Source organism: Neodiprion fabricii, chromosome 3 (genome assembly GCF_021155785.1).
Source record: "Neodiprion fabricii isolate iyNeoFabr1 chromosome 3, iyNeoFabr1.1, whole genome shotgun sequence".
Classification (NCBI taxonomy): Eukaryota; Metazoa; Arthropoda; class Insecta; order Hymenoptera; family Diprionidae; genus Neodiprion; species Neodiprion fabricii.
Genome location: NC_060241.1, coordinates 41,030,889 through 41,056,615, shown reverse-complemented (window position 1 = coordinate 41,056,615; position 25,727 = coordinate 41,030,889). Strand labels below are relative to the sequence as shown.

General features: G+C 43.5%; 1 protein-coding gene across 2 annotated transcripts in view; it reads right to left on the bottom strand.

Moving 5' to 3' along the window:
• Positions 1-25,727, bottom strand: part of LOC124177997 — a 115,887-nt gene that overhangs the window by 44,508 nt on the left and 45,652 nt on the right. For both annotated transcript variants that reach the window (XM_046561015.1, XM_046561016.1), the window contains exon 3: positions 13,025-13,222. In XM_046561015.1, coding sequence (XP_046416971.1) covers positions 13,025-13,222 — 198 coding nt within the window. The remainder of the gene's footprint in view (positions 1-13,024; positions 13,223-25,727) is intronic.

Genomic DNA, 25,727 nt, shown 5'->3' with positions numbered 1-25,727 from the left:
CTGTCATCGGGCGATAGACATTAACAAGTTTTATGGTAAGCCAGGATTCACGTCCATTGAATACACACCATCGTGCCTATGTATGGTTACAGACGTTCCCTGTATAACGAGGCGTATTATACGTATGATGAATAACGTTACGTTGCAGGGCTACGAAATTGACCTTCGAGTTTGGCTGACCTCGGCAAGCCTCGGGTCAAACCCGAAGTGAACCCTGCTTTTGAAAACGCTTTTATAGTATTATTATGCGTGGTACAATGGTCAATAATCCCTCTGTGACATATCGCATATACCCATTAGCTGGGCGGTACACCGGCAGCTATACCTGCGTGGGTGCGTCGATTTGTATCGGAGTACTCTCTCGCTCCCGAATTTGTCCAAAACCGATTGGCAAGTGCACTGGAATCAGCCGATTCATTCGCCCCGGCCGCAGATAATGGCTCAGCAGGTAGTAACATTCCGCGCATCAAGCCGTCGCGTCGTAAATGATTGTGAAGCAACATGATGTCGTCGCAGGCAAGTACAAATGAGAAACTACGCTCGCAAACCATAGTCCTTCCAGATAACCGCTAGAACTCGGCCGAGGATTTCATGGAAAATACAAATGATCAGCTGGTATACAATTAGTGTTATTACATGATCGAGAAAGTAAAATTATTATGACCATTCGAAAAGATCAGTCATATCAACACGGGTTCTTGTAGATTTTCCAAACTCATTTCAGTTTGCTGGATATTGTTATCAGAAATCAATAATGATTACACATAAAAGTAAAGGTCGTATCATCGCCCATCAGTTTTCATTCTAAAAACCATTTGGTTACCGACAAGTTCCAAATTCACAGTATGGCTTCATTACAGGGTACTCAAACTCAAACTTTTAGAGAAAAGACAGGTACTATTCACGCGGAGTAAGTGGTTGAATAAATTATCGTCAGGCTGATCATAATTTTTCACCTCATATCGATCAGGTCTTTTTCTCGCTACGCATACAAAATATCTTTGTCGAAATCAACATATATTCAAATCACAAGCAGTGATTTTTTAGATTGCTCAGGTGAGTGAAAATGTACGGAGTTATAAGTTTTTGCAGGAAATCCATGTTTTCAAATTCAACCGCGAGACTCGATCGACCGGAGAATAACGGTGAAAATGTTGAAGAGACGATTGGGAGTAGGCATCAGGAGCAGGCGTCCTTATTTTGGAGCCTCATTTCGCCTTCCTTCCACTCCCCCGCCGTCGTCCCTCGACCACCCCTTCGCTTGACCAAGAAAAGCATTGTCCAACCGAATGGACCATTGTCGAATTGAATCATCGTCCCCCGCCCGCCGGTACGTGCGTATACCACGTCGGATAGGTCCAGGGTATGTATGCAGGATTCTGAATGCATAGAGAATATACCGCCAGTGCTGCAGTGGTACGAAACACGACTGTGCGCATCTGCGTATCAACGCTCCACGTCGAACAGCAATGGCCGCCGCAGTACCAGAAGCGTTGTTATTGTCGTTGCTGAGGTTGTTGTTATTATTATCATTATTGTTAGCATTGTTATTGACACGCGTAGCGAGAATCGTGCGTGCAACAGAACGGCGTGGGAGTTGGGGCCGGGAATCGGGTTGCTGCTCAAATTCGGATGCAGGTATTGGAAATTGGTCAGAGGGAGAAGCATAAAGTTGCGCCGAACTGTGTACCGTCCGACTGATGGACGAAAATAGAGAGAAGAGAAGCGAAGGAGAAGCGCGGAGAGTAAATCGAGAGCCTCGTGCCACGCGGTAAGAACCATTTGTTGCCACCGAGTGAATTATTGCCATTGTCGGGATATTAACGAGAGGACTCGCCTTGGCACAAGAATGGTGAAAAATTTTCAGACACCGTCTGCTCGATCTACGTGAAACTAATGTGCAGTCGCTGAAACGACGGATTCCCAAAAGTTTCGGGATCCCTGCACGGTCTGGATTATAATGTGCCCCCTATCAACGCTGTCGCTCGCCAATCGCATATCATTACCGGAATATCAAAGCACTCGGGGATGGAAGGGGGTGGCTAAGAATAAGTAACCAAAACAAAAGTAGAATTTGCATTGTACAAGTTTTAAGTATATACAGCCGCCAATTATCATTACAGAGCAAATGCGGTAATCCTTGTTGGGAATATTTCATAAAAGTGACCACTCACGTTTGAAGCGCGGGCCATCAAACGTACTCCCGTGTCTAATTGTAAGCGATATCGCACGATACGGAGTTACCTCGGCTGGCTTGAGCACGGCCGGTTCCACCAAATGTTTCCTGGAAGAGAATTGGAACGCGGTAGGCAATATTGATGCTATTCGAATCCTTCCCCCACCACGTGCCGGGGTCTTGGATTCCCTGGACGTGGGCTCTGCGAGCCCTTCAACGAAACTCCGTCCGAGGCACCGAGCGCCGCCGCGCCGCCAGGCTGACCCCACGGTTAGCGAGAAGGGCCCGTTCGACCGATCGAAGCCTCACGGATAGGACCCGTTTCGGCTGACAGTGAGTAGGTAGCGCGATGATATTTGACACGTAACGAAGGAACCGGGTGTTCGGGATAGTACATTAGCATTGTTCCCTCTGCGTACGACAGTTTCTCACGAGATGCCAAGAAACCATGCGAATCTAACAGGTACTTACAAAAGTGCTCGAGTGACACAGCATCGACGTTTACTTCGACTTTCGATCAGGCCAAGAATTTTGTAATTCTGAAAATTTTAGAATCGGTCGCTTCGACGTCGACTACAGATTCCCAATTTCCAAGAAATTATCGATTCGCGAGAGGCAATTTCATTCAAGCCAGTGACACGTCGTGCCACGATATTCCCAGGCTTGTATGCATTTCTCGCCAAAGTTAGCGATGCCCAGCACTGGGCTAGGATTCTGTCGATCTACCTACACTGCAAAGCCGTCCTAGAGGGTGGGAGGTAGAAGTATAGGGAAAAGTGGAGCCCAGATGATAAATCACGATAGGTGCTGGCAGCTGGTGTTCGGGAAATTGCCCTCCATTGTCCTCGCCAGGTTATTTTGGAAAATCATCTTTCAGCTTTTTTCTCGCTAATTGCAGGGCTGCTTAAAATTACCAGCCGCTTCCTGGCCTACAGGGGGCCCCACTTGAAAATTTGAAACCAGATCCAGAGGTCCGAGGCTTCGAAAGCATATGGAATGCGGCACAGGGATTACAATACAGATTCACAACATCTTCGCCGTATTCCTAAATGCGCAATTTTCTTTGAATTTCTTGCTTTACCGTTCCATTTTTACGCTAGGCGAAAGGTTGGCACACTTCGAAATGAAAAACGTCCATACATGAATTGAGGACGAATAACCCTTGGAAATTTTAAGTCGATGCAACGGCACGTTTTGCAATTGTGAGTCAGAGTCTAAGAAAAGTGTTGGGATGAAGGGTTCCCAAATTTCGCAGAGTAAGGAAAGACTCGGAAGAGACGACCGTAAGCATCTCTCTACGATTTCGAAAATGTTTCATCAACAAAATCTGACCCGAGCATAGCTAGTCCCTGAGTTTCCCTGTTCTCTCTCCAACCGTTTTCTTCGCTGCATGTCCTTTCTTCTTTCGGATGGGTCCGTCCCGCCTTTAACTCCCTGTTATAGAATACTTTTCGAATAGTTCCGAAATTGACTAGCCTACCTCCAGGTAGATGCTTTTAAATTATATTCCTTTCATTTGTTTGGCCTGTACAATACTGACTTGGCGAAGAGAAGGTAAATTTTTTTAATGAATTTAATCTTAACTATAAGCATCGTCCGCTTATTTGGGAGGGGTGATGAAAATAGTTATAAGAAATTAACGATGGAAAAATGGTCAATTTTCTCCTAAATGCCGTTTCGTATTTATAAAAACAAGCCATACAGCCGATCCTGGCCCCTCACGGATCACAAGGGGATTGGATTCCATAAATTAAGCACAAAACAATCAAGTATCATAAATTTGAAACGAAAAATTTTTCGGTACCAATAACTGAGAGTGCACACTAATTGCACTGCACAGCAAAAAATACTTTTTAACTTGACTTGACAAAACGCAGATTTGTCTGAAAGGCTTCGGCATGGTCAATAAGTCTGTTGCAAGAAAAATGGCATATTACGTCAGGATTTGTAGACATTCAAATTTTAAAGTTCGAGCATCGAGACTTTTCACTATTTCATGCCGTTCGGATGTTAGAAACGAGATGTCAGGCAGAAGTCAACTTATGCTCGAGACAAAGCTCAAATCTTCACCTTCACAAAAAATCAATTCGTTGGAGTATGTATAGTTGATGTGAAAATAAGGTTTGAGTCGTGATCGTTTTGTAAAGAATACCTACTCATTTTTCATTTCAGTAATAACTCTGAATTAGATCATGCCTTTTTTTGCTCCAGCCTTCTACGCGAGGCCGTGGAATTTGTGCAATTTACTTCCAGCAGGATCAGCCGAATTCAGAGTGTATGCAATAGTTGCGTATTTTTTTTTTTTTTTTTAATGCACACGGTTAGCGAATTACAGATCCGTTGACGTCTCAGCGACCCGAATAAATTTTGTTACATTCGGGGAGAAACCCAGAGAAATTCCATAGAGCTGTTAGAAACGAAAATTACAGAGAATAACATTTTGGAGAGTTCGTGTTATCTTTAGAAGTAAAAGTGATTTACAGTACGACTTGGAAAAAACCTACTCTTTTGTTGGAAACTCGAGGGTTCAAACTGAATTCGAAGCCCTGGTAGAATCCGATAGAGTATTACATTCCTTGGAAATTGAAATCTAGAAATCCTGACCACATTCACCGTTTTCTCTACGGAAAAATTTGTGGTATATTTGTGGTTGCCAAAACTACCGAGCGCTTACTTGAGTCTTTACACAAACTTCTCGTGACGAAACACCGTCAGAGAATGATAACCTTTCAGCATTGCTGACGATATTTTCCTGCACTTTCGAATTCCTCAGTTTAGCATAACGTTGATCTTCGTTTTCCACTACCTACAGTCCCGAGCTCGCGGCTGACTTGAAAATATAGGTATATCGTGGTTTTGGGGGTAGGAAGAACGGGGGTGTTCAATCGGTTATTGATTGAGGGACGGGGGGCGACGGGGTCTGCACGTGGCTAACACGAGAGGAGAATTCCCGATGGGGGTTGGTCAGTATGAGGGCATACCGGCAGATGGCTATGCCGACCATCGGTCAGCGCCAGCTAGACCAACTTCACTGTCGCCGGGTGGCCGAATCCCCAGTCCCCCCCGCCCGTCGCCCCGGCACACGATCATCCGAGCGTTCCCCGGATCTGTGATCCCCATCTCTCGTGAAAACTATGCTAAAAGGGAAATCAACTATTTCGAAGTAATATTATCGCATCCTTGAAGGACAGGGGAGCGGGGGAGGGGGGGGGGGGGGGGGGAGGATACGCCGAAGGGCGACGGATCGGGAAGCGATACGACTGCAGCAGTTGTAGTCAGGAACCATCCGCAGCTGCGAGGAGTCTGCGTATTGAACTTTCGATGCCTCAATTTACCGTTGCAACGTTCGCTATTTAAACCCGAACGCCCGAAACATGAATGGAGAATATTACCGGGCCCGTAGAGCTAACGTGAATGATGCCTTTTATAATCAGAGCGGCTTGAAATTCAGTGGAAGATCGTACGCTCGGTGGATACGAAATTGAAATTACGTCAAAGAGAGAGAAGGACATTTCAACGAAGGGGATATATTTTTAATAACCCGTCAAAGGGTCGGATACTCTGCGTTTGCAGAAGTGATCCGCGTGATTCCAAACATTACATTTTAGAGTTTCATCGAAGCGTGTACCGCCGCAACCACCTCGGCGGTGGTCAGCAGAGTTGCGGCTGCAGGAAGAGAACGGGAGGTGACAAAGGGAAAGGGAGAGGATGAGGAGGTCAGAGGTTAAGAGGCGTGATCGAGGTCCGCTTTGAGCGTCGTTTATAGGAGGCACCGCCCTTCTATGTATACACCATAACGTAATACAACCCGTGTAATACTTGACTTTAAATTGAAAAGATTGCCCGAGGGACCTGGTCGAGGGTGACGAGGGGGAGAAACTGAGAAAACGGCGGCGGGGGCTAACGCTGGAAGGCAGGGAATTACCCACACGAGTTAAGACGCGGGTCACCACTTCCTTTTCGCTTCAAGTATTCTGCCTCTTCCTGCGAATAACAAATACCGGGGGCAGGAGGCGACGGGAAAAGCGACAAAACCGGTACCTGTGATATGATTCTGGAGCCGGTGGAACGGGGATGCGAGTGGCAGAGCTGGCGGGACACTCGCCAAGTTTAATCTAAGAATTTCCAAGGGGTGGAATTACTGACCAATCGCCTTTCTAACAAGTAATTTCCTTTAATTAATCGATTACGCGGCCGACAGTCGGCAGGGCTCCGGCACGGCCTTACGGTATGTAAGCCCGCGGTTCAGGCATCAGCGGGCCAGCGTGCACTCAAGGCTCACCAGCGTGGCTCTTGAGATCATAATTTTAGATAGGGCGGACAGCGGCGTATACGCAAATTGAGGTGAGTTCTGAGGTCAGCAGCTCGGCGAACGAGCGAGCGCCCCTCGTACCCGCTATTCCTACTTTATTCTCATGCTCTTCGTATTCCTGTTCTCTCTCTCATTTCTAATCCCATTCTTCGTTTTACACGTCACATTATCATGATCATTATTGTCGTGATCATTGTCATCATTTTCACCATTACCATCGTTATCGGCATGACAACTATAATACGGTACAATGTATGAACCGTGGAAGTAATAATTAAGGGGATATACTTCGTTGGTGAAAAACGATGGAATACGAGTCAATTTTGTGCGAAATTTGAAATATCACGCACTGTCTAAATTCGTAAAGGATATCCTGACGCGAAATCGGTGAATTAACTGCCAGCATTTGGGTAACGAAAATCAGCTTCTCGATCATTCGCTACGATACCGGTCGGTCCGAGTTGGCACGTCGAAACGGGTGCGTGGAAAAACTGCAGTGTCATTTTGGCTAATGCTTTCTCCTCCCTTTTATAGCTACATCCAGCTAGGCTAAGTGACAACGTACTTTATATTTTGTTTGATTTTTCGTTATTATCTATTATCGCGTATTTTACATTTTTTTTTTTTTTTTTTCAACACATTCAACTTTCATTTATTCGTACATTTCTAAAATTCAATTATATGCTTTGTCGTCCAAACTCCAAGATATAGAATCAGGCATTGCAACGCTGGCGTTACTTTAACTTTCAGTATTATTTACACTATAGTTTTTGCATGTCGAGAAAACACAATGTTTCTGGAGTACATCGGGGACATCAAGAATCCTGAAACGCCGATGCGTCAAAACTCTGCCCAACTTTGTTGAAGATCATAGGACGCGTGCTGTTCGTTGTGACTCCTGTCGTTACCTTATATTGGCTAAATAGTGTCTTAATTGTGTCGAGGAGTAAGTTTCCTTTTATACGGCACTCGGCGCGTAAATTATTTTAAAACATGAACAGAGTCATGTGTAACGATTCAAATATACCCGCCTGAATTTCGATATGACAACAAAGTGAAATTTGACTCTCAGTGTCAATCACGGGGTGTATCCACCTTCGCATAATGTCTTCCTCCTTCTCGAGGAATGAGAAGGAGTTTTTCGCTCTGCACCTGCCTTGGGTGCAGGACATGTTAAACATACTTTGTTAACGAATGTGAACGCGTATTTGGAAACTCAGTTTAAATTATATAAGTTCATCAGAAAACTTGTCTTTAAAAAATAAAAATCTCGAAGAAGACATCGTAATAAAAAGTTGGACGAAGACAACGAGTGGCAGCTCATGACGATGAATATTATTCAACAGGTATATTTAACGTCGACGGGACGTCATGTACCTACAAGGTGTATATTACAAATTGCTAATATCGAACAAAATGTGTATGTTCAAGTTTTTTGCAATCAATTGTAAAATTGTGAATTAATCAAGATACACTAATTTTGAAAAACAAACCCAACAGGTACAGACAAAACACAAATGAAACCATTTTAAAATATACAGACTTAATGAATCAAACTGTTTTCACCAGAGAATCGTTACATGTTCGACATTATATACGTATATGAATAAGAGGGGGACGGATGAATAAATGGCTTATAAAATAAAGATTGATTGGAATTTATAGCAATTGACAGATTAAATAGACAAGCGTTCAAATTTTTTGCTTGAATATATATGTGCGTTAATTATTACATAAATCTGGGTAGATTACGAAAATGTTAATATTAATAATAGTAATTTGTTTTACAAATATAATCATCACGTATGTTTCATGTGTAGCGACGAGAGCATAATAACTGTTCGTGGTAACTGCAGGTGCAGTAGATATATGCGCATGATATATGTGCATGCACGGAATGATGTAAATATCTGAATCAACATTCAATTTGAGCCGCAAGATCAGGTATCTCGATATCTTATCGGTGTAGATCTGTTCTGTGGCCTCTTCGCGTAGTTTGCTCCCGATCTTATTCAAAGGCATAGGTGATACAGCGCGCGCGCGCGCGTATATGTGTGTCTGTGTGTATGTATACATGTATAATGTATATATTGTATATGTACTGTATTTGTGGTGCGCAGGGTGTTCCAGCTAGCTGGCAAACTTTCTGGGTGAAGGCAAACGAAGCAACCCTCGGCCAAATGTTACGACGTGTTTTACAGCGGGTAATAATAGTACGAATCTGCTCCTGCCAATATTTCACAGTCTCACCCTTTTCAACTCTCTATTGAACGCCTACCGTGCAATAGCGCCAAGCCGGATGGCATTAGTCAGTTATTCTCAATGTGACATTTACTCATAACCGTATGTAGAGGTGTGAAAAGAAGTCAAGGGTTGTTTTTACTTTACTTAAGAAACTGCCCTTTCGTAAGAAATCACCGTCTCGGCTTTTGTTTCTACAGATTTGGATCAATAATTTGTTAGAATAATATATTAGTTGGGCACCGATGACGGAGAAAAATAACGATCTCCGTTGACCGGAGGCGCTCGGAGCAAGGCCTTCAATGTGACGATAGTCGATTCTCTGATAGAGGACTATCGTTGCTGGGCATCGTGTTGCGAAGGTGTTAAAGATTCCTCGAGATCGTAAGTTACCTGTCGATCTGTGAACGTTTTTCTAGTTTGTCAATTCGAATTAAGCTTGTATCCAGAATTAACCCAGTTGATTAGAATGAGGTGAACTCGAAAAGTGTTTTATTTTTCTTTGTCGTCTTTTTCTCATGCGTCAAATTCGTATATATGGGACATTCCACGTGTAACGGACCTGACCAAAGCTCTGACATTTTCAGAACAGGTTCAAGCAATTGTAAAATGATTCATTTCGTTGATAAGAGCGTGGGTGAAATTTTGGAGATGTTTTGTTCGAAGCCGTCTACATGTCAGCGGTTGATAAAATGTAAGTTAAAACTGACAATAGTTTCCATAAATTATGACTATAAAAAAATATATGCCATGCAAGTTAAAACATTGGGGCAGGAACGTTTCAGCTTTAAGTGAACTTTGAAGTTGTAATATGCTAAAAATATCGAGGTGTCTGAGAGTCAATGAAGACGTGAAAAAACTTCAGATTTCCAGATTTCTCGAAGAACATACATTTTTCCCGTCCAAAGTTTGAGAAAATACTTCCGTGTCAGTGTGAAAAATATTCTGCAAATTTCACTTGCTTCCATTAATCTTGTATCCAGCTTAGAAGCTATGGGTGTTTTCCTCTAGTCGTTTTTAATAAAATGGATAATAGAATATATTCAAAATTAATTTTCCTATGGGGGTGTATACTCTCCTGAGACAACATTGCAGAAAAGAAGAAGAAACGCAGATGAAGTAGAAACGACTTCAACACTACGTTGACTTGACAAGAATGTGTGATACAGTCTTCAGCGCAAGGTATAAATGTAATTGCGTAGATAATAAAAGAGAAAATAAAAAATTGGAATCAAAAACACCAAGAGATTAAGAGCGAGAAGGAGGGGGGAGGGAGGGGGGGGGGGGGGGGGGAAGGAAGAGAAAGAGAAGAGATGAAACGGAAAAGTACCGCACGCTTGTCGTGAAAAACGGCAAGTTCCCCTCTGGGGTGACTTGACTGCCGGCGAGGAACAGGCTGATATCAATATGTTGCTAAACATCAATTTTACGAGATTCGAAGGAGGGCAAAGGGGTCCCGGTAATAAAATATCGCCAGCACGTGTAAATTCATCGATTTGTTCCTTGCTTCTCCTTCGTAATTTTCTTCATTTTTTATTTTTTCCTCCCACACTCGCGTGGCTTCGTAGATATCGGGAATATTAATTAAAAACATCACATATACCGCACAACGCTACTATATTCTTTGCTATAATTTATTTTTATTTTGATTTTTTTGATCTCTGAGTTATAATTGCTGGTAATGTGCGATGTGTGGGTGATGTGAGCTATATTGTGTATGTAATACTACACTATATTTAAGCCCTGTTTATAGTTTTACTTATGTCTGTTCTTTATATATTTATACTGTACTTCATTGTTCTATATATTGTCTTATTGGACGGCCGCAAGGAGTCTTGGCTCCACGGCCGATTAAATGAACATTATTATCATTATTATCATTATTATTATTATTATTATTATTATTATTATTATTGTTATTATTATTGTTGTTGTTGTTGTTGTTATTGTTATTGTTGTTATTATTATTATTATTATCAATCTCAAACTGACTTTATACGCATTTTATTAAGCGATTCAGCAAACGCTCTGCTATAACTGCAGACCGTATGAGATTACCCTCTTTGTTCAAGCCCCGTTGAAAAAATTCCTTTTCGCGCATGTAAAGCGGGTGCGACATTGCGGCGGTTTTCATGCCGGGTGAAGCGTCCGGAAAGTTGTACGTCCGCTCGCTTGCGAGTGTGCATAAAAACGGTAACTTTACCCTCGCTTCACATGTGCGAAAAGGCAAATTTTAAAAGGGACTGGAACAAGAGAATAAAATGAAAATAAAAATCATGAACTTGTTTAGAGGAAAGCAACCTTACTCGTAATTGCCTTCATTCCGCCCTTGATAATGTACAACATACAATTATCGTAACTGATGTAATCTGATTTTAATGACATTCCAGAATAAACGAAGGTCCTCACACCGAGTATCCAGGAACTTCTCGTCCCGCGGCGCCAGGTTCCTGAATAAACTGTTCCTGAAATGGAGCTCCTCGCCTCCCACTGTAAATTTGGGACCTTCGGGGCGGAGGGTGAATATCTTTTTCATTTGGTTGAATAAATATTGAACGCACACCCGTATAGAGAAATTACGTAGGCGCACAAGGAGACGGCTAGCTCCGTTTGCGATCTGAATATTCTTCTGAACGTCGAACGGCAGAATCGGACCAAATGGCAAAGGCCAGCCTTAGCTCTACCCTGGCAATCCTTCGTCCACCCATCCTGTCTCAACCATGTTTAATGCATCGTCCGACATTTCCACGTCAAACATTGCTTTGAGTAGCCGCGGTGAAATTTAGAAGCCCCATCGCTCCGCAACCGAGTCCCGGCATGTACGTTCAATAGATACGTGTACATACGTCGACTGGTATGTAGCTGATTCACGATGTCCCGTTTCATCCGGAGATCAATCAGTGTCATAAGCTATTTTCAATGCACATGCATGGGATGTACCTGCTATCTCTTCCACAGACATCAACCTTTTTTCATCATTGTCCTGAGATGCTTACAATCGGGACTGAAATGCTAGTCCGCTTGCAACTTGAACATTGCAGTGACAAGAATCTTGTAAAAACTGTATAGCCGAGCTTCACAAATATCGTTGCATTTCAAGCACGCTCTTGTTTGCATGACGAACCGTTGGGGTAGCGCGTCTATATTGAAATTGTAGGGACGCTGGGGCGAACGAGGGCGGGGAGTGTCTTTCTGGCGATAAAACAATTCACTTCAGTTGGCTAAATAAACGGAATTTTAATACTCGAGGGAGAGAAAAACGATTCTTTTCCGAAGAAGGAGAGCCTACACGGGTAGGGAGTGAAATTTATTTCACCGCTAGGTATACACTGTGCCACACGATGCAAGTTCCTCACACACCACACTGGCGGGAAATATTCTATGAGGACTATTAACGATAAGATGATCTTGTCGGATTCACGCGCGAAATCGGATTTTTGAAACAATTTTCACGCAAAAGCCGCGTACCTGAAATTTTTTCCCAGCTTAGCAATTTGCTCCTCAAAGGAAAACGATTTATCGAGAGGTGTGAAGAGTGAAGAGGGGTTTTGCCGGATGGTCGGTAAAATTGCATCACCCTTATTGCATTATTTAAAGAGTAGGGGCTGATGCCCACCCCCTTTAAGAGCTTTTCAACGGGGAGGAAACCCCGTTTCCAAGAGTGCCACTTGACCAATCCCGCGGTTCTCTAGATAGGGATGGAATTCAGAACTTCATGGTACCCTCAACGAGCTTCTCGCTCCTCCTAGCTTCTACGTGAACCGGCTGTCTGGTGTTCCGTCTACAGTCTTCAAGAAAGTCTAATCCCCCCCCAGCTGACCCTGGTATTAGGGATTACGTTGAAATGCACGAAACGACGCTCATACTGCCCGGAATAACCACTAATTTTGTCTGTATATTATACCTACTTTCCGCTATTACATTTCAACACAATTAAACGAACAGAAAACGTCCCCGCCCCCCCCCTGAAACTGGACACTCAAGGTGAGAAGTAACGTATTATCGATCGATTTCGTAAAAAACCCTGTCATCAACATCAATAAGCTAAGCCTATTTCGAGTGATCCAGGAAAAAAACATACCTATGCGAGCATACTGTTCTTTGAAAAATAGAGCAGAAATTCGAAAAATAAATATTGTACACAGGTTTTCTTGACTGATCATTGGAATATCACTGTCATTTTACGGCATTTTACGGCACGCCAATCACGCAAAAGCCCCGAGTAAATGAAAATTGCCAGAGCCTGGCAGTTTGTCCGTAGTGCAAATATATTCTAGATCTGGTTTTTTTCTGACCTGGCGAAATCCCGAACTTGGCGTGAAGCGTTGCGGACGTTCCGAGATCAGGACTGCTAACAGGAGCAGCTATAGGTGGCGACAGAAGAGGAAGCGGGTGCGGTGCACCACCTCCGCCCGCCGATATGAGGCTCGGCATCCTTTTGAAAGCAGTGTCCGTCCTCCACGTCGTTTCGTTGTCTCCCAGCCAGACTTTCCCTGAACATGTCAAAACAAGCGGAACTGGTTATTATTGTTCTTATTTTATTTATTTTTTACTCATTTGGGCAGAAACACTATAATTCGTTGTTTTTCGGGCAGTGTAGGCAGTTTCCAATGAACTGGAAAATTAAGAACTTAGCCATCCGACTTCCGTGACATACGCACAAGACGTGCGAGTGTCGAAAAGTACTTCTGCCGACTCTTGTCCCGTTCTCGGCGTCTCCCTCTTTCTCTCGCTCTCTCGCACGCTCTTTCCCTCGCTGGGGTTTCTCGGACGGCCACGAAGAGCCTGACCGAAGTCTCAGGGCATGGTTTGAGCCTGCACCATAGCCTATACATATAATAATAGGTAGGATACGTGGCCTGCATAGTGGGGCGAGCTTGAGACAATATTGATGGCTAACGCAAATGAGAGAAATGAGGAAAAACGGTACAAGTCAGGGGTGGTTTGCAGATGGCGTATTAATAACGCTCGTCCCTTTTGCGAAACGCGAGACTCGTTGCACCGTCAGTTCACCCTAGACTCTTTCCGCCACTCCCGTGCTCCCCCGAACTCATAATTAGCTACGTTTGCCCACCCTGCAACGCAGATATTCCCGCTTTTCCGTATTCCCAACTTTCGTCCCTTCCCAAGCTTCTGGGAACAATGCGACTCACCCTTATACAGGCAGCTACCACCCACGGCATATCACAATTGTCGTATCGACCATTCTCGCTGTACGAACTGAACTCTATCCCTAATATTTTTTCGCGGCTAAATTTCATGCAGTACCTAATTAGGCAGGACAAAGCCCTGTGCTCTCACTTCACGAGCACTCGTCTCAATTCTTCCTCGAAGCTCGTCGGAATTCGAGAAGTTTCGAAATTTACTTCCACGTAAATATTTGATTTCTTTTCCTTTGGCCTTCGTACGTTCCAGCCCCCCTCCCCCCCCCCCCCCCCGCCCCTCTCCCTCACTCGTCACTTTCATCGGATTATTTATTGTTTTTTTTCGCGAACAAAATCATTATTTCTTTTTCTTAACATAGCATTACATTGTAATATAAATAATTATAAATTTGTACAGCATATGCGACTCTGAGGGGACTAAGCCCCAGAGTAAAATGAGCTTATCTTTGTTATTATCTATTAGCAATATAAATTTTTCGCAACCTTGTGCCCCATGCATTCTGTGGTACCCGGTATCGCACCCCTTCTCTCTTTCGTTCATTTTCTACGCCAATGTGTACAAGAAGTAAACCAGCCTCGGTATTTGCCTGATGAATGATTTAGCTCAAGATGTGCCATCAAAGAGAACAGTCAGAAAGGGGCGTTTGAGACAACAGGAAAGAGAGCAGGATAGAGTGGGCGAGAAGGACAAGGGGGGGGGGGGGGGGGGGGGAGGGACGAAGAGCGAGAGAGAAAGGTGCGATGAGAATAGAACTGCGGTGAGGGCGAAAAGGGACGTGGGGAGCGAGAGGGACAAAAGAAAAACGAACCCGGCATTAACTGAGGGCGTCGGCTAATCAATATCATCGAGAAATGGCTGCTTCCAATCTCCTTGGACCATATGATATAGTCGTTTACCTAGCTCTACGTCTACTCGTAGAGATTTTCTCGCGCCATAAGATAGCGAGATGATCGATTCCGTCATCGGAAATATTTAAAATTGCGAATAATGGGTGAAATGTAAATGAGGGGCAAGTATGTTTTAATCACGGTCTGTTATTCACAAATATTATTAACATGAAAAGAGCAAATTTAAACTTTCGGGCACTTTAGATACCTCGAAATTCAAATAAAATAACAAACAGGACTTCTGCTTCAATCTTCGTATGTACATGTACAAAAATGTATGCGAATAACAAGTCAATCACTTGGTAATATAGTGTTTGCCTAGGCTGTTCGATTCCGGACTTGTTTCCCCTCCTCTCTGTTTTTGTATATGCCTGAACTAGACTTTCGAAACGGTTCACCAACAGGTCGAGCGTATTTCATTGGCAATCAGTGCCAGAACCATAACAGGATGAGACATGCGATGCAATTCATACTCCCGTGAGTTTTAACCAATTTTGGTGAGCAATAAAAATAGTGAAAAATAAATAATACGAGAAGTGACAGAGAAATGAATCAATCTCTCCGATACCATTTCGATTATTGTTAAGCTTCGATTGTTCGCTGTCGCGAAATTACGTCGATGTATTATTCAAAATAATTGTTACTAGCGAATTACGTGCTGAGAAAAAAAAAAAAAAATGTTTTCGCACAGAACCGACTCTTAGGAGCCATATCCCACTAATTGGAATCCCAAAAACTGAGAAAATTAAAGCAGGACACTAAAGACTAAACCAATAAGAAAATCCAACAACTTGTCGTTTCTTAGCCGGAGGTATCTTTTAAACCATTGACCGCAGTGACTTGAAACTCGTTTTCTCTCTCAGCATTACGTCGGCACAGCGTGTAAAACATTCAATTTCAGCATTATCCGAAGTAACCCAAATTTTTGCAAATAATCACAGGGTATTAGTTGAACGTCGATTTTTTTAAACTTCTTTCCGCTAAAGATAAGTAACAACCCAGGAGCTCAGAAAACAGTATTGAAATGCGGATTCAGCTGCTTGAGCGAGTTGTTACAATCGTTTACTCTCGTAAATTATGCGGATGTAGCGTATTGCACTGTACCTACATATTTTGCAGCGAGTAAGGTATACGTTGCCGATTTCTTACAAGTGTGAAGTTTGAATTTACACGAGTGCAAAATGCTGGCCAGCACAAGAAACAAGTCCTATTTTTTGTAAAACCTGTGATGGGAAGTCCAACTGTAGAAAATTGAAATTATATAACTGGAGTTAAAATAATACTGAATAAAAAATGAAATGATTAAAATAGTTGTATGAGAACCAAAAAATCCAATTTGAAAACAGTCATTATTCACATATTTTGATCCAGAGAAATGTTTTGTAATATAAAAAAGTATTGTCTTGAACTGAAATAAATGTTGAAATCGAGAGGGCTGAGAACAACACAAAACTCATTTATCATAAAAAAAAAAAATAAAATAAATAGATCAACAAAATTATGAAAGCCTTCTTGCAACTCGACCTTTATCTCACTATTTTCTTTCCGTTTTGTAGTAATATCAATGTTTTTTTTGTTCGGACGTGCTGAATTGTGCCAATGTCACAATTATGTAAATGAAGAAAGAAATATTTGTTTGGAATTAATATCCTTAGAGATAATTCTAAATTCGTTTCGGTCGTGACAAGGTCAATGGTTTTTTTTTTTGACGATGATGAGTCAATATTTACGTCATGCGTACCTACTCGTCGCTCGATTATCGGCAATTGTTCCGAACTCGAGGTTTTCGTTTCAAATAGATTCTTGAGGCATTTCTGATTCTGCAATTTGCTTGCATATTTTCTCCTTGTTTTAAACTACTTGTCCGGTCTACTTTTCCGTAACCTTGTCAGATGTCAATCCTCCATGGCGGTTCAGTATCGTGCTATCAGCCCCAGAATGAGCAAGTAGGTAATGCCGTCGAAGTTCGAGGGAAACTGCAGTGAGCCGTATAAATTTGGGGTCCGGCAAGTTGAAATACACGGCGATTTGTTTAGGCCTACTACATTAACAAGTCGAAAAGATGGGTTTTTTACATTTCATCACCATGAAAAGAAAAGAGTCTATCGGTCAGTCCGATAAACTTCCGCGGTGTTCCCGAAAACGGCCGAGTGAAAAATCTGCAACCGATAGAACTTGGCCGCCAAATGAAAAAGGTTCGAACGGAAAATTAGAAAAAAAATTTCTATAACCAAATTTTTTTTATTTATTTAAAAAAATATATATTCAAAATTGAGAAAACATGATCGTGTATTTGGAAAATGTAGTATGTTTCTTGGTAAAATATTCAAAATCGATTTATTTTCAGCAGAACCGGAAGTTCAAATTGAACGGGGTATGGCAATTTTGTCATGCCCGTCATTTCGTTGAAAAATCCTGTAAGCTTTGGATGTTTTCACCAAGCCGTTTCCGAGATCAACGCAGGAGTTTGTCAGCACAAACCGATAGGCCCACAGACGGTATAATTTTTTTTTAAACGAATAAATAAACTTAGACAAACATGATTATTCTTATTGAATAACGTAGAAAGAATTCCTTTTTCCGTTATGAATACATGTAGAATATGTACACGTATATAACAGACGTGCAGTTATACTAATTGTATTCAAACCACGCGTGTGAACAATTATAGTAAATGTTTCCACGCGTGCGAAAGTAGGTGTGTGGGTCGATGGGTATGCGAGTCGATGGATTAGGTAGGCAGATAGGTAGGTAGGTAGGTATAGGTAGATATATACAACGTGGACAGATGAAAAGGGAATAAGTAATGTAAAGCTCCATTATGCCGAAATGGTGGCGAGGAGGGTCAACCAAGGGAGCGTACGGGTCAGCCAATCCCCCGGGGGGCCGTTAAAGTGAAATACTCCCGAACGCAAGGTGGCCGGGGGTGCTGCCTCCCCTCGTATCAAGGGAGGGACGGACGGGAACTACGGTGCCCCGCGGAGGAAAACCTTCCTTTAGAAAGAGTCGCGGAAAACGAGAAAAAGGGAGAAAGGGCGGAATGCAAGGGGGTAGGTAAATCGTTGTTATCCCTGACAGTGATAAAAACCAGCGAACGACCGAACCTTTGTATATAGTTGCAGCCCGTAGTTAATTCACGGAATGCAAAACGGTATTCTCATTTCTTTGTTAACGTCAAGTTCCCGCAGCTGCCCGGTACGTTGCGCAATCTCCGATTTGCAACTTTCAGCAATTTATCATAATTGCTTAACGCTTACGAATCGAAATCATCTTACAGCAAAGAAGGATCGTGACGCAAGACGAAGCACGTCGTCCAGATTCGACGGAGATTTTGAAAAGTGCTGTAAATAAACTAAATTGATGAAAGTTGCGGGGAGATGAGCTAAAACAGCAAAAAGGCCATCGGAAGGAAAAAACGAGAAAACGTAGTACGCAAGTAGGTAAGTAGTAAGAATGCGAATGAGGGCTCAGGCCGCTGATGTATACCTCTGGTAAGGCGTCGTGAGACTGCCTGTAAGCCGTCGCAAGATTCTCGATCGTAAGTGGTCGGAGGAATTCGGACCGCTGGTTCCTTTAATCTCGTCGTGTTTGCATACCACGTCCCCCCGTACGAGGCATCGTCCCTAAGTCTCCCTCTTCTCCCACACTACCCTCTCAATTTGCCGGAGAACCTGAGTTCACCCTGCAGGCGAAAGAAACAATGAATCTATACATAGCCGTACACTATAGCCGAAGGGATGGACTAGATCCACATCAGGCCGAAATTGACCACCCGCATATTGTGGCAATGCACGCGGTTACAGGAACGGGACGTGTAATGAGGGAAGAGCCATGATCGGATGACTAACAAATTCAATGTCATACATTTCTCCATCCGTAGTGTGAAAACAAGAGAAATATTTGTCAACGTGCTCCAATGCCGTACGCGTTACTCACAATCAAGATTTAATGCGAACATCTTTCCATCATTTTCTTATCACCCAACTCGAAGACTTCAGAAATGTATGAAGAAACCACGGCCTCTTGAACAAGAAGTTATCAAACACTTAGCCACGCACTTTACCTTTTGCTTTTTACGTTATTTTTTGCGTCCGTTCTCGCGAAAAGAAAGGTGGGAGAGAGAGAGAGAGAGAGAGAGAGAGAAAGAACAGAAATTCCAAATTTCCATGGACTTTGAGGAAAAAGAGAGTAAAGACAGAGTATACTGACGGACCAAGGTACGGAGCGCAGGATGCGAATAAAGCGAACGATATAAGATTAATAGGGAACGAAACGGAGGGCTGGATGGAAAGCTGCAGGAAAGAGAAGATCCGACTCGGGGAGAGGGACGGAGATGCTCCGGTCTCTGCCGTCCCGCAAACCCCTTGGTAAGAGACTATGTCGGCTCTTCTCTTTGAAGATGGACCACGGATAGCGGATAGTGGCCAAATTGAATCCTGTTTAGGACGCGGGAAGAGTCGATAGAAGTATAGAGGGCTCCCCCTACCCCCCAACCCCCTCGCCACTCGCCACCCTTCCCTGCCTCACCTTACACTATCCCACCACTCCCATTTCTACTCTTCGCTCCTTTGCACATTTCCCCTTTCTCACTCTCCGACGTAAGTAAATTGTGGTCTCCCCCATGTACCTTATACGCGCTTCACACTCCCATTCAAATCCCGATCTACTCTATGCTGTTAAAATATTATTATAAGACTGCAAGCAAAATAACCGTCATGAATTTAACAGTACGTAGGTCAAGCATTTGTTACAGGTGGCAATGGACAGAAATACGGTTACATAAATGTTTAACAGGTGGCTTTCAAACGTTTCATAGTGTCAAAGTACTCCGCCCATAGTACCAATAAAATCCCCATTTCCTATCCATGGTCTGATTTCCTTCAAATTCCTTATTGTCACCCTTTGTATTTCTTGAAACTTCATTCCATCCAATTTTTAAGTTCTTATCGAACAGTGAGCTGTCCTGTGACCCGTGCGGTTTGTAATTATGTTGTAAACACCCTGCCAATATTGGCGAATAAACCTCCAGCTAGCATTATGTGATTCGTATCGCTCGTCACGATTATCCTTCTACCTGCGGAAGAAACTTAACGGAGTTACCGAAACATCGTCTAGATACAGACAATTTTCTATTCACATATCAGCCGAAACGGTAAAGGGTTTTGTTTCGCACGTCGTGTTCACAATAATCTGGCACGCACACGTACATACATACATCCACTTTTTAAAATCGCGGCGAATGATTTTGCAGCTGACAGTACATGTCTACGATGTAGATTCTAGATTCAGTATGTTTTCTCAATTCGGGATTCGCGCCGAAGGAGAGAAGACCGAAGGCTGCTTGTATTTGTAAGAATTATTCGCATCGGATTAGCCGACACAGATGCTACATACTGCGAGAGCTGTTCGTTCCTATTCTGATTCTGTTTCGGTGCAGATCGCTCGTGTAGGCACTGATGTCTCCTCGCTTAATGCACACGGGTACACATGTAGCACAGTACGCGGAAAGAGTCGATCAATAACCCCCCTTTCCAATACCACTCCGACCTTTCCGACCCCCTGCACTATTTTTCCCGAATTATGTCGACCGAAGGTAAGGCTAGATAGGTAGGTCGTTGCAGAGGTTGAGCATAGGTATATTTATTCAGGTAAGTATTTAAACGGGGTGAATCTAAGAATTGCTTATCGAACTACCGATGCATGCCCTGCACGCGTTTGAGTATCCGGGTAGACGCGGCGATTCTTCGAACTTTCTTTTCATTCTTCCAGCCTGTCCGATGATCAATTCAAAATTCATCGTACAGAATTCTCGTGGTCCGTTAGCTGCAGAGATGCAAGAACTTACTTCACCTAGCAGAATGTGAACGGTGCTCCTTTTTACAACGAGCGTGGTACATTCAGGATTACCGTATGAAAACTGTGGATTTTATTCTCAGATCACGGCACAGACGATTCTCAACTTGCAGAGCATGATTTTCCGAAAGGCATCTCGTGCAAACAACGAGATATGCAAGATCAATGATGCGCCCGACGCGCGACGCAATCAGTTACGTCGAGCGAATATACTGTATTGAAACCCACATCGTACGATCACAAAAAATGACTGCAAATCTACCATCCTTTCAAATTCAACGAACGCATGCGCACTACGTGGGTGTAATTCAAGTGTCAGTGCTCAGGCATTTGCAAGAATTTAGATATTTCAATTATTTTGCGCATTTTATGGCAAATCACGTTTGGCTGTATCGAACCTATGCTACAAAAAATAATTTAAAATCACGGGATTAGCGAGAAATGAAAATTCCTACATCAGTTGAAAAGACCGTAGTAACGTGAATCCTGCATATATCTCCTGGAATGCGCTGTATTTAGTACCAGGATATTCACACGACGACCAATTACCGAAATTGCCACCACCATCGAGAATAGTGATACTTGTGATAATGTATACGGTAGCTTGAACACGGGTTGACTCTCTCGTATAATAATATAGACCAATCACATCGATGGATCAATGCGCATGCCGCCACGGTGTAGTACGGCCCGGAACATCGATTCGTACGTAAGGTAAGCGTACGTGTAGGTGTATGAGTAGGTATCCTTCTATCTGCGAAGACTGGTATTGCATCGGGATGTCTCCGTTGAATTTGTCATGGTTCTGAGTGCACTTAATTCAAACGAACGCCGATGAAATATTTATTGTGGCATACGCGAGTTCAAGAATAAACTTGGTCCGTTTATGCGCCATTGGATTTCAGGTATGAGCCTGCGGTATACGGATACCTGTGCGTATATAAGGCTTCAACCTTCTCCGCACTTGAGGCAGCCAATAAAACATGAATAATAAAAAGGCGCCGGCTCGCTCCCCGGCTCGGAAGGGTTGCGCTTGCGCGGCCCGCCCCTCCGACCCTGGAAAGAACCCGGTGCTACCCCTTGCGACCAACCAATCTGCATGTCGGTCGCGCTTGGCGCTTGGTAACGCCATTTTGGAATCTCTGGTGCACTTACACATCCCCTTCCCTGTCGGCTCGTAAGCAGAAACCTAGTCCGAGCGCCCGGTGTCGGGGTCACACCACGGGGTCGCGTGGTCAGAAGGTTACGTATTGTATTCTCAGTTCCAACACCGATGTACAAATGATGAATGAGTCGTATTTATACTGAAGGTGAACCACCGCATTCTCTCAAAAATGATGCCCGTACCTTCGTGCGAATATCGGCGATACGGGAAACTGGCTTATTTACAGTACCTACCTGCTCGTCGTCATCGAATACGTGTATATTACTTTATTCATTGATCATGTTTGTTAGCACGTGAACTACTCTACCCTATTGCTAGGATAGCGGGTAATAATGTAATGCATGCTACACTCCTACGCCATCGTTTCAGTCACCGTAGATGTATCCTTAGCTGGCTGAGTTCTGGCTATTGCAACTCGGTGTTTTCCACTTCAGAAATAGTCAAAAACCCACCAGTTCAATTATCGATACAGAGTCTGATCTGGTCTGCTTAAAACGCCACAATCTCATCTTATACTTCGATACACTCTGGCTTAAATACAGATCTGTACAATAATGCATCTGGTACGCTGGCTCTTTGGGATAGTGATCGGCGCTGGATAGATAGCAGAATTCTGAATCGAAAAGACACGAATGATACTAGCCGCTGAACTAGAAGAACAGTATATAATCGTCATTGAAAGTTAAATTTTTATCGAATTTCCGCAAACGTACAAGCTATTATATGCAGGGTGTGCAGGGGTTCGAGACTACTGGAAAACAGAGATGTCGAGACTAGGATTCGTTATCCACGTGCCGAGTATATTTACTTTCAACGTACCAGTCACATCTCGGGATTAGTTTGAGATTTGAAAAAATCAAATGTACAAGAACTGCACAATATGAGAGCTATACGAACGCGGACGTACTTCGTACACTGCAGAGTGTATAAGTACGATTATTCAGCAAGAACACGTCGGATATTCCGTTATGTTTTGTTATAGGTTACGCAGACCTATGCGAATAATATCGTTCCGGACTAGCGACGAGTAAGTAAACGATACGAAAAAAGGGATGGAAGAAGGGGAAAAGAGAAAAATGGAGAGGTTCAGAAAAAATTATTATAATCACAATAATAACAATGAGAAGTTTAAAATGTTTGAGGAAGGGTGGAGGTTACCGATGCAATGAAGCGGTGGATCTGTCCAATGGTTTTGTCAGTTTCAGGCCGACAGAGGGGGGGAGGGAGAGAGAGAACCAACGCGTGCGGGGTGCGTGCCGGGCAGGCGCAGATGCTAGAAAGTGCAGACAATAACTCGTACGGGCCTAAGAGGAGAGAGCGCACGGCGGCCAGAGGTAAGCGTAAGCGAAGGTGTGGTTTGAAAAGTGGCGGGAGCGAGATAGGTGTAGCTGGGTAGATAGATATACAGACGAAAATGGAGAAGGATAGATGGATGGACCCGAGAGGGGAGAGAGAAAGAGTGGGGAGGGGGGGGGGGGGAGAGGGATAGAGAGTGACGCGTGAGGGTAGGTGAAGCGGCGCACGCCGTCTGGCATTGTGATTGGAAATTGAGGAAACCTAGCCCAACCTCGCCTAACCCCTTGAAAGCCTGCAGTGCTATACACAATATCAATTCGTTGCTGTGCAGCGTTCCCTTCCTCATTTCACCCCCTGGCCGTATACCTAGGAGAGAGGGGGGTAACTCCCTGTCCCTTGGAAATGCGGATGCAGCCGTTAAAAAAAGTCGAAACGAAAGAAAAAGGGGAACCGACAAAAACCCGAAATTAAAATGAAAATAAAATCTTCTCGCATACATACAAAGGTACGGTGTGTATGATAATTCACACTTGGTACGAGAATCGCGCGGTAAATAAAACCGTTGCTCGTTCGGTCGCTTCGCTTGTACCCCAGAGGGAAATTCAGCCCGGATCGAGGTGGGAGAAGAAGGTGGATTTTTATTCAGATTCGAAACCCGATTGGGCGAAAGCTCTCTCGGGGAACTACCAATGCAAGAGAGTTGAGAAGATGGATTGGTCTTGAGCTGCAATGCACGCGCGTCTGCCTACGTCTGCCGTGTTCGTTCTCAGCCGGGTATGCCTCTCGGGAGAGAAACCGAGGAGGGTCGAGAGGGCGAAGAGGGCAAGAGACGTAACGGAGAAACTCGCTGACGTTTGCGCACCTCGCATCATGCGTCTATCCTCTACTTCGCGTCCTCCCTATGGGTTATTCATCGTGTGGCGGCGGGAAAAAGGAAGGAAAAACTGGTTGCCGTTGCCCATGACCCGGACGATGCCGCATGTCCATCCCGGGTCTGCGCGATCCTGCGTGCCTGTCCGCTTATCTAATTACGACCAAGTCTTTGACCTCTCCGACGCTAGACGGACTTCGTCACTTCCGGCAGGGTGAACGGTGTGAAATCACCTTTACCAGCTAGGGGTATGTCATTGGATTCGGAAAATCACGAAGCACTTTTGTTACTTTATAAAACCACGAGTCTTGTGGATCAACTGAGAAAAGAAATCGACCAAATCTCTATAAATGAAGGACTTTCAGCCGTTCCCATCTTCCGTGATACATTGGAAATAGTTCGGATCTTCATTTCGTTACAGGCTGACCCACGTTATTTTTACATCTCTTGCCAAAGTCCAGTTGTGTGTCGGTTTCAATGTGGTGGAGGCCTCTCCCACCAGGAAAAATTAAATTACAATACCCCCAGCCCGTGATTAAATTTATCGTATCCAAGATAAGGAGCAGAAGTTTTCTCGAAATCGTATTTGAAAACAGACGTAAGAAGCGACTCTTTATAGCCAAGACTTGAAGACACAACCTACTCAGGGCCATTGGCAGAGACTGCTACCCAAGTAGTAAGGACTACGGCAGGCCCCCCCTCACGACATTCATTCAGACAACACTAGACATTTTCCAAGTCTCTAATAGATTCACGATTCAATTTGTACTCAGATCGGTTATAAATAAAAGCTTTGCAAATCTCAACACTGACATACGGTGAAGTTTTATCAAGTTTGACGAAACGTATGGGCAGAATAAATAAAATCTTGCCATTTAATCGAGAAAAATAAAGAAACACAATAGCTAAATGCACGAAGAAGTATGAATAATGGCAGGGTAATTTTAATATCTGCAAAAATAATACGCATGAGAGAAAAGAAACCAAAAAATGTTACATTCACCATGGATAAGCCGCGCTTCTAAAGTTCGGTCACCTTACCTGCACGGACAGATTACATTACCTTGGGGACTCGTACATAAAGGCACGTGCCGGTGGATTGGAAGAAGACACAAAATTGTTTGGAAATGAATGAGTGAACCATACCTCATGTACGATGTGGTGGGCTTGGAAGTGTATCTTTAGATTAATGTTGAACGTAAAACCAAATGTAACATACAGGATTAAAATATTGAACGTATAAACGTACTGGGAAATATATTAATTGAAACATAAACCTGAAATTGGATTAAGCCAAAGTTGGAAATTCGCGATTTATATGGATAATGTACGTAGCGGAAGTACCTTAAATCAGAGGATCCGTAAGCTTGACTACAATTCTGACTTCATTCGCACTTTCTCCCCCCCCCCCCCCCCCCTCTCTCTCTCTCTCTCTCTCTCTCTCTATCGCTCTCACTCTCTCTGTCGTAAACTTTTACGGAAGTTGCAAGAACTGGCTTCCGTAAGAACCGAATTTCAGGTCAGAAAATATCCCGGCTACTTGTATTGTAGGTCAAGTTTTCAAAAAGACTCGTCACGTGGAACGGGCGTAATTCCAAGAAATGACGAAAATATTCGTATCGTGAATAAATATACACCCAGGCAGGCCAATATAAGTCACACAGGTGGGCCATGGAGGGGACGCGTCACATCCAGGTTACCGATAGCCGAGTTTACGTTGGTGATATTTGATTTATTATACGTTTCCCGTTGATAATTAT